We start from the raw sequence: 10,534 nt of genomic DNA, 5'->3' as shown, positions 1-10,534 counted from the left end.
CTGAGTAGCTAGGATTACAGATGTGAGCCACCAGCACCCGGCCTTAGTGTCAGAATTCTTAAAGGTTATTTTGATTTAATATAAACATAAGATACATAGACAAATAAGAAAAAGAAGATAAAATGGTAATTGATACAAAAACTTCATAAAATGGAAAATACAATTAGCTAATTATAAGAGTGCTGTGGAACCATTCGTTCTGTCTGCATCTAGTTTTCCTCTCCTTCCTGGGAAGATGGGAAAACTACTTTCCAGTCCTTTTTCAGTGAGATGGTGGCCTGCTACTAGGCACAGGCAATTGAATGTGAGAAAGCCCTGATATGTCTCTAAGGATTAAGAATCAGCATACCAGGCTGGGTATGGGTCAAGTGGCTGTTTCACTGCTACTTTTTTGTTTTTTTGGTTGGTTGTTGGGCCTGGGGCATTGTCCCTCAGCTCTTCAGCTCAAGGGTAGCACTCTTTCACTTGAGCCACAGTGCCTTTTTCAGTTTTCTGGTAGTTTATTAGAGATAAGAGTCTCATGGACTTTCCTTCCCAGGCTGGCTTTGAACTGTGATCCTCAGATCTCAGCCTCTTTAATAGCTAGGATTACAGGCTACTGGCTTGACTGCTATTTTTAAAGCACACTCTTCTACTTTGGGAGAGATAGTATTTTTTTTGAGAATGAAAAAACAAAAAAGTTGGGACAAATAAAAATTTTAGGCTATTCTGTTACCTCACTCTATTTTGTGTTGCTATAGCAGAATGCCTGAGGCTGTGGTCAGAAATTTAGTTTTTCACAGTTGGAAGCTTAGATTTATCAGTTGAAGGTGCTTTCATTTGGTTTGGTAAGGTCTGCTTTGCTTGCAAGGAAGGCTGTTCAAAGAGCAAGCAGTTCAAAGTCTGGGTGAAGCCTTTGTTACGAGGCTTTTAATCCATTAGCGTGAGAGTCTTCATGGCCTTCTCCTTTAATAATATTACCACACCTTAGCAGTGTCACAGGTGCAACCCATGTACTCTAGGAGACACATTCAAACCATAGATGTTAATTACTTAATGTATTGAAATTAGCTCAGAGAAAAAAGGTAGTATGGTGGTTTTCAACATAGGCCTTCTGGGTTGAACTCCTAGCTACTAATTTTAATTATATTGCCTTTTTTCTTTTGCTTTCGTATCCTTAACTCTCAAATGAGGCTAATATATAGTATCTGTGTCTTCTTGTGTAATGATTGAGTTAACTGTATTTTCTTAAAAACCAGTATTTGTGAAAGAATATCTCAAAAATCAATGGCAGTTATCCTGTGGTAATTATGATTTTCGTCATTCTTGTAATTACTGTTCAGGAGTGGAGAGTACCCAATCTTTGAGCTGTATAAGGCCCACAAAATCATTTGGTGACCTGACAGGCCAGACATGTATACTTCTCATCAGCTGCTCATGGCCTGCTTTTATTGACTGGTGCTATAAACACGGCTCTTGGTAGGAGAAAGCTCTCCACCCCTGGTTTAGGTAGAAAACCTTCGAAGTTATCATTAGAAGAATTTAGAAATGTCTCTCAAAATATCATGAATTGAATAACAGAGTATTCATGTCTGTTATTTTGAATCCTTGGCAAATGTCTGGCTTAGAATTCCTAAGTTTTAATTGGGTAAAAATTTGATACATTGTTTATTTTTAAATTTAGAGTTAATACTTTTTTGATCTACAAATTTTGGGATGTAGTATGTGTTTTTAAATTTTTTTTTATTTCTATATGCTAAGTTCTGGTCATTCAATCAGCTTTATATTGAGACAATTGTAGAGCCTTATTATTTGTCTTAGTTGTGGGGAGGGAGATGTGGAGTAGGTTAATTGCTTTTAGAGTTTTTGTTTCTGATCTGTTTAGTTACAGAATAACATCTTTATAATTTAAAAAAATTACTCTGATAAAGGAAAACACTTGACAAGCTATAAGTAATGTTCTAGAATCTTAGAATTTATTAATTTTCTCTTCTGAGATTTTGAGTTTTTAAAAATTTTTTTTAATTGTGAAAATACTGAACAGAGGGATTACAATTACATGGGCAAGATGATGAGTACATTTCTTATCAAGCATTGTAGCCTCCTCCTTTGTTTCCCTTTCCCATCCCTTCCCATCCTCCCCCTGTCCTCCCACCCAATCCTCCCCTCCCTTGAGGTTTTTTTTTTTAAGGGTTTTTTTGTTTGTTTTTGGTGTTGGTATTAAGGTTTGATTTCAGGGCTGTGAAGGAGCTCTTCCTTTTGTGTTATGCCCTGACTGTGTTATTTGTTTTTAAGAATAACTTTACTATTTTTGCAGATAGTAGTTTTATCTTCAGTTAATTCATTTATGATTTAAAGTTGTTTCATTTTAACCTTTTAAAATTTAGCTCTGGTCATAGAGTTGTGTCTCAGGGGCAGAGTGTTTGTGTAAAAAGTACGGATATTTAATCTCCAACTGTGCCAAAAAAATGCCTTTCATGTTTCAAATCATGGAATAAAATCCTTTCCCTTATAAATGCTGTCATGTTAATGAGTACATTGTCTATCATAATTTTCTTTTCATTACAGAAGAGGATATTTTCAGTAGACATTTATATAGAGAAAACTAAAGAAATTGTAATATATTGATTTTCCAGCATGAACTTTTTGTTGTGTTTTAGTTTTTACTTATTCATGAATTGTCTTACAGAGATACTAAAAGTAATTGCGACCTTACTTCGAAATTCTCCCCAGTGCCCAGAGAGCATGGAGGTTCGCCGAGCTTTTCTTTCTGACATGATTAAACTTTTTAATAACAGTAGAGAAAACAGGAGGTAAGCTAGATCAGAAATAATCTATTTGCAATATTTATAGTTCATCCTTTTGTATGAACCCAGTTTGTCTTAGAAAAATTGCTTTAAAAATAGCATGGAATTATTTTTCCATTTTTTTTGTCACTAATGGTATTCAAATAATGTACTGTAAACTAAATGAAGAGTGTTAAGTATTACATTGGCTATTTTCAATTTTTAATTTTGTGAGACAGTATAACTCAGAAAGCACCGCAGGCTGGCCTCTATACTTGCATTCTTCTTTTCTCCTCCCAATTCTTGGATCATAGATATATGCTACCAAACCCAGCTCAAGACCTCTATACTTTAGAATTTTTATGGTGATTTTTATGTTTTTCAGTAATTCAGTACTCCCTTATTTTAGGAGCTTGCTACAGTGTTCTGTGTGGCAAGAGTGGATGCTTTCCCTCTGCTATTTTAATCCAAAGAATTCAGATGAACAAAAGATAACAGAAATGGTATATGCCATATTCCGAATCCTGCTTTACCATGCAGTCAAATACGAGTGGGGTGGCTGGCGTGTGTGGGTGGACACCTTATCAATAACACATTCAAAGGTAAGTTTCATTATCAAAGTGTATTTTTAATATTTTATATATGTGTGATTTAAAAATTTACCTAGATAATACACTGAGAATTTAGAAAAAGTGTTGTTATTCTTTGAAAATGCAACCAAATGAAAACAAAAGACAAAAAGAATTTTGCCAGTTTATTCAGAATCAAAATAATGTTCAAGTGTCAATTTTATGTGTGTTTTGCTTAGTAAAGTCATGTAGAAGAACCAGGAATTTATATTTTCAAGCAAACGTGCACGATTAGGCACTTTGGACACCAGGTGGCACACTGTATTCAGATATGAGAGGATGTTTCAACAGCTTTAGATGAGTAAAAAGAAAAACTGACTGATGCATGCATGCTGGTAATGTTCTTGTCAGTTAAAAAATTGGATTTTAAGTCGGATGATCTTAGGAGAGGAACACAGGGGCTCAAATGCCTTTGTGCCTCCCATCATATAAAATAATACTTGTCAAAATGAACCCCAAGAAATGGAAATAAGAAAAAATTTGTTGGTTTTTTCAATCTGCTAGTGATTTTTTCCTTTAACTTAAATTACTATTAGGTATTTATATGTATATTAAGGATTTCTTTCATTGAAATATTCTATACATAAATACAAAAGGCATGAAAAACAATGTGCCTAACAGTGTCTATAAAATTGAATTCCCTGCGGGGCGCCAGGTGGCTCATGCCTGTAATCCTAGCTACTCCGGAGGCTGAGATCACAGTTCAAAGCCAGCCCGGGCATGAAAGCCTGTGAGACTCTAAACCACTAGAAAACCGGAAGTGGTGCTGTGGCTCAAGTGGTAGAGCACTCTCCTTGAGCTGAAGAGAGCAAGGACACTGCCCAAGCCCAGAGTTCAAGCCCCACGACCAGCCAATAAAAAAAAAAAAATTGAATTCCCTTTCCCAAATGCTTTGTCTCCCTTCTCCACTAATCTTGCTTTAATACTGTATTTCTATGTCTTTTCTCTTCCTCCTCCTCCTCCTCCTCCTCCTCCTCCTGTTGTTTTTGTTTTTGTTTTTTTTTGTTGGTCATGGGGCTTGAACTCTGGGCCTGAACGCTGTACCTTAGCTCTTCAGCTCAAGGCTAGCACTCTGCCACTTGAGCCACAGCGCCACTTCTGGTTTTCTGGTGGTTTATTGGAGATAAGACTTTCACAGATTTTCCTGCCTGGGCTGGCTTTGAACTGTGATCCTCAGATGTCAGCCTCCTGAGTAGCTAGGATTATAGGTGTGAGCTTTGGGCTCCCAGATTCTAGGTCTTTTCTATAGTGCTGTTTGTTTTTGAGACAGGATCTCACTGTATAGCCTAGGCAAGCTTGATTTTGCCATTCTTCCATTTCAGTCTTTCAAATGGTGGGATTAAAGGTAATACACCATCATGCTCAGCTTTTTCTAAACTACATGGATATACATAATTTTTTTTTTTTGTGGTACTGGGAATTGAACCCAAGGTGTTGAAGGCAAGTACTCTATTACTGAACTATACTCTCACCCTTCAGTAATTATTCTTTTAATATTTAAATTTAAATGCTATCATAGTTAACATATTTATGGCAAGTTCCTTTTTTAAAATTATTGTTGGCAGTTTTTTTCCATGAGCTGAGCCAAACTTCATTCTTTGTTCTTGTGGGATGGTTCATAGTTTCCTAGTGCTGGGGATTTAATCTTGTCAAGCACTCTTACCATTTAGCAACACAATGCCTCAGTCTGAAAGTCTATAGTTTACAGTAAATTCTTCGCTGGGTGTGGTAGTTCATGCTTGTAATCCTTAACTACTGGTAAGGCTGAAACAGGAGGATTGAGATTGAAGCTAGTCTAGGAAACATGAGACCCTCAACTGCTAAAACAAAAAGCAAACCAAATAATAGAAATGAAGTAATATCACTGGGTGTGGTGATACATGCCTGTAATCCCAGCACTTGAAGGTCAAGACTTCAAGGCTTACCTGAGCGACATAGTAAGATCCTGTCTCAAAACAACCACAAGAACAACTATAGCAACAACAAAAATAAGCCCTTATAACTTTAAAATGAGAACAACTCTAGGTTTACAGGAAATCATTTGTTCATAAAATTCTCAACTTTTTATCTTCACAATATTTATAATACAGTATAGTATAGAATAATATATAAAGTATTAAATATACTATACAATATATTGTACTCTTTGAAAAACGTCATGGGAAGCTGATGGTATAGCTGCAGTAGAGCCTCTGCCTAGCAAGCTGGAGGGCCTGAGTTCAAACTTGAAATGAACAGCAACAAAAGTCATAGTAACAAAAGAAAATGTCATGGGGAAAGTCCAATCTATGACCCCTCAATACTTTATTTTTAAATTATAAAACAATCCTTTTGGTATTAAAGAGAGCAAATATCTGGTCCAGAGACTGCTGAAAGAAGTAATATGTACTAGTTTGTATCATTCTTATTGAAGCACTGTTTTTTTTAGTACCAAAGAAAATCGTTTATGTTCTGTGGATGTGTGTACAGAGCTTTGTTTATTTTAAATTTTTCTTTACTCCAGTGACTTGTGGTTTTAAACAGATCTTAAAATTATTATAAAGAACATAGTTCCTCTAAGGATTGGTCTCTTGTGTTGACTTTTAGGCAGGCACAGATTTTGACTAAGCTTTATAGTTTTATTTAGGATTACATTTATGAAGCATAATATCTGTTGGCTGAAATAATTTTGGAGTATTTTTTTATCATAATAAAACTAGCTCGAGTGTTAGCGTATGACTTCAGTCCCTAGGAGAACTGCATCCCTCCCCTTACCAGTCCTTAAGTGTTTTAAGTTGGCCCTTGTAGTTTCCTTTTTGTGCGTGTGTGCTGGTCCTGGGGCTTGAACAAAGAGCTTGGGCACTGTCCCTTGAGCTTTTTGCATTCAAGGTTAACCAAGGCTCTACCACTTGAGCCACAGCTCCACTTCTGGACTTTTGGTGGTTAATTAGAAATAAGAGTCCCATGGACTTTCCTGGCTGGGCTGGCTTCGAACCGTGAGTCTCAGATCTCAGCCTCCTGAGTAGCTAGGATTACAGGCATGAGCTACTGGCACCTGGTCCTAGTTGTTTTTTTTAAATTTAAAATTTTCAAACATGTAAAAAACTAAAGTTGAATTTCTTAATGTGGATTTTCCTGTGGTTAAAAGGTAAAAGGCATTTCTTTTTTTCTTTTCCTTCTTTCTTTTTTATTATTACAGATACGATATAGAGATTATATCCAGGGATTTATTTAGCATGCTACCCTCACACTTTCTTAGGAGCTAAACCACAGTCCATGGGCATGGTATTCTTAAGTGTTATTGCTTTATGTGTTGTAAGGTGAACTATGAGGGAAGCCACATTTTGGAAGATGGAATATTGGAGTCTTTATTATACATTTAGTGGCCTGCAGTCCCTAAATACACTTAACATGGCTAGGAAACAGGCCAGAGAGGAAAGAAAGAACAAAAACACTACCAACAAACCAATTCAGCTTCGGTGGAAAGCTGAATTGGGACGCCACGAAGACCAGAAATAAGTTAGCCAGCAGACAGGACACGGGACATGATCATGGAGAAACACATGGCATGGCCTAATGGGGCCTGTGCTGGTCTGGGCCTAAATAGGATCAGCTCAGGGCGCAGTTCCACAAGAAATTCCCAGTCCCAGGCACTGGACTGACAGGTTCAGTAACCTATCAGCCAAGTGCCCTTCCCTGCCTCCAGAGATCCTGGCATGCCCTTCACCTGGGAGCCAGGGGCATTTCCTTTCCCTGGCATGAAGACAAGATGAAAAGGCATTTCATTATCCTGAAGTTTGGAAAAGTGATTTATTTGGATATTGCCTTGTTGGAATTTTTTTTTTGTTCTTAACATTTTTAAAAAATTGTTATTATAAAGGTAATGTACAGAAGGGTTACAGTTACAAAAGTCAATTTGCAACTGCAATTTACCCTCCCATCCCCACTCACAAGTTGTATAGCTCATTTTTAACATAGTATCTAGGGAATACCAATGCTACATTTGTTCACTCTTGTCCCTCTATTTCTGTGTCCTCCCTTAACCTCCCCAAAACAGATAAATAATAGAATAAGAAAGGAAAAAATTTAACAATGAAGAAGAAACCTCTTGTTTCCATTTCTTCAAGTTCATTTCCATAAATGTTATTTTATATGATCAGAAGAACATAGGTATTGTGCCTTTGTGTTCCTCTCCTAAGAATATCCTTATTGTGTTAGAAGTTTAAATCTTGCTTCTATTTTTAAAAGAAATCGGGCAACGTGCACTTGTAGGCCTTTCACATGAATATTGAATAAAGTTATAGAAGAGTTAAAGTGACTTGGTTCAGTAGGTAATTGATAGCATGTTAAAAAAATCCTGCTTGAATTATTGAGACCAAATTTTCTCTCTTTAATACTGTTCATTCTAAAGCATTTTAAGCATTGTCATGCATATTAAATCCAAGTGATGCTTATTTTTTTCCTCTTTCTTTCCAGTCATTTTGAATCTTGGTTTCACAAATTTATAACAGTTCTTGATAAGGAATTGGGGTATAAAGAACTACTGTTGCAGAATTGGATAGCATTTGCAGAGTTACATCAGGATACATGCAGCTGCTATAAAAAGCCAAAGAAACTCAATTGCAATTTTATTGTCCAGTTTGATAGATTTCCTGCCACCTTTGTAGCAGGGAAGCTGTTTGTCACTGAAAGCTGCTCCTCCAACAGCTGGACTAGATTTTATAAGCAGTAATAGGCTAATCTAGTATAACTGTGCTGTGTTGGTTGCTTTGGTCTCAGGGTTTCAAATATGTACATAGTAGTAACTGCAATTTTGTTGTATTGTTATCTAGGTTTCATTCATTTGATCTGTCTTTTAAAGTTCTCAAGATAGACAGTACATTATTGTTAAATAATACCATTTTCACTTTGTATTCCAAAATGCTTTTAGACTTTTAATTACAATTTGAATTAAAAGCTGGGTGAGGTAGTGCAGCCTGTCATCTCAAGTAGGCAGGAGGCTGAGATCAGGAAGATTGAGCTTCCAGGTCAGCCTGGGTGAAAAAGTTCTCAGGACCCTATATCAACAGAAAGATCTGGACATGGATGTGTACTTGTCATCCCAGCTATAGCAGGAAGTAGAAGTGGAAGGATTGTGGTCCACCTTGGCCCAGGCAAAACCTAGACTCTGTCTCAAAAATAACTGGAGCAAAAAGGACTGGAGGTAGGGCTGGAAATGTAGCGCATATATATATATATATATATATATATATATATATATGAGCCCGCATCTGTCTCAACCCCTATCTTCCAAAAATATTGCCATTTAAGCTATTCTAAATTGTAAAAATTGTTCAGAAACTTTCTTTTTCTTAACAAAAGCTAAAATTTTAGATGCTGTAATTTTTCTAGGCTCATTTTGACGTAAGTAGAAGGATATATGGTAAAGAAGTAGTATGATACCAGGTACTGATGGCACCTGTAATCCTAGCTATTCAGGAGGCTAAGATCTGAGGGTCATGGTTCAGAGCCAGCCCGGGCAGGAAAATTTGTGAGACTCTTATCTCCAATTAACCATCAGAAAAACTTCAAGTGGAGCTGTGGCTCAAAGTGGTAGAGAGCTATCCTTGAGAAAAAAAGAAAAAAGAAAAAGTTCAGGGACAATACCTTGGTCCTGAGTTAAAGCCCCATGACCAACATCAACAACAACAAATTGTAATGAGATTTCCCTGAAAATAGTATAATTATCTTAGATTATTTAAAATATCTCAGATTTTTACCTATTGATCTGAATCTGATGAAATGGCTTAAATGTGCTTTCCAGTTAGTTTCTAGAGGAAGAAAATTAGCCAAAAGCATGTAGAGATCAATTTAAAAATTCTAATGAAATTTAAGTAGTTACTTAAAAGCATTAAAAAAAAGTCAGATCTGAACTGGTATACATTACTGTGTGTCTTTATGGGGCCTATATGATAAGATTAAAACCTACCTATTTTATTTTATTTTATTTTATTTTTTTGGGTCCGGTCGTGGGGCCTGAACTCTGGGCCTGGGCGCTGTCCCTTAGCTCTTCAGCTCAAGGCTAGTGCTCTACCACTTGAGCCACAGCGCCACTTCCGGCTTTTTTCTTTTTGCTTATGTGGTGCTGAGGAATCGAACCCAGGGCCTCGAGCATGCAAGGCAAACGCTCTACCACTGAGCCACCTTCCCAGCCCCCCACCTACCTATTTTATAAGATTCAAAATTCCCATATTTCATAGGTTGTTAACCATCTTGTATTTAATGTCTAAAGTATCTTTGGCTTTAAATATTTTTAAATCAAATAGTACTTTTTATTTTAAAGAAATTTAAAACTAACAAGTCTTTATGGCAGGAAATTGGAATCCAATATGAATGCATACATATAAAAACTAAAATATCCCCCATCCAAGCACCCATATATAATTGAATATTAACATTTTGGGGCAAGACCTTTAGTCTTCTGTGCATAAATATATACATACAATTATTTTGTTTAAAAATTTGATTGTATTTATGCTGTTTTGCAATGTAGTTTACTTAATGATATTATTCTTACATGAATTTTAATGCCTGCATATTATTTGGCTTATATAATTTATTATAAAGAAGTAAGGTTAAGAAGAGAGGCTTAAAGGTGACATCTGAAAGTGATCAGACTATTTATAATTCAGGGAGGGTTATTGTGTAGTCAAGTTTACTTTTTCTTTTGGCATTCTTTAAAATTGGTGAAAGTGTTAGTTTAAAATTTTAACATATTATATTACATGTACATTATACTTTAATTTTCAGTTTTTGTTGAACAGTGATAACCAGTTTCTATATTTTTATTTCTACTTTGTGGGATATATTCCTTTTAAGTGCATTTTCCAGAAGTCTACACATTTTAAAGGTTGTAGTAGATATTGCTAAATAACTCTCTTAAAAGTTTGTAGTAGTTGGGCATGGTGGCTTCTGCTTGTAATCCTAGCTACTCCGGAGGCTGAGATCTGAGGATACAGTTCAAAGCCATCCCAGGCAAGAAAGTCTTCGAGACTCTTATCTCCAATTAACCACTCAGAAAACTGGGAGTGTCACTGTGGCTCAAGTGGTAGAGTGCTAGCCTTGAGCTGAAGAGCTGAGGGACAGTGCCCAGGCCCAGAGTTCAAGCCCCATGACTGACAA

At 36.3% G+C, this 10,534-nt stretch overlaps 1 protein-coding gene across 2 annotated transcripts in view; it reads left to right on the top strand.

The window, feature by feature from the left end:
* Lrba (LPS-responsive vesicle trafficking, beach and anchor containing) overlaps positions 1 to 10,534 on the top strand; it is a 443,002-nt gene that overhangs the window by 79,809 nt on the left and 352,659 nt on the right. For both annotated transcript variants that reach the window (XM_013029761.1, XM_013029760.1), the window contains exons 20-21: positions 2,669 to 2,792; positions 3,175 to 3,367. In XM_013029761.1, the coding sequence (XP_012885215.1) occupies positions 2,669 to 2,792; positions 3,175 to 3,367 (317 nt within the window). The remainder of the gene's footprint in view (positions 1 to 2,668; positions 2,793 to 3,174; positions 3,368 to 10,534) is intronic.

This window comes from Dipodomys ordii, unplaced genomic scaffold (assembly GCF_000151885.1).
Source record: "Dipodomys ordii isolate 6190 unplaced genomic scaffold, Dord_2.0 Scaffold122, whole genome shotgun sequence".
Taxonomy (NCBI): Eukaryota; Metazoa; Chordata; class Mammalia; order Rodentia; family Heteromyidae; genus Dipodomys; species Dipodomys ordii.
This window is presented reverse-complemented; position numbering and strand designations above follow the sequence as displayed.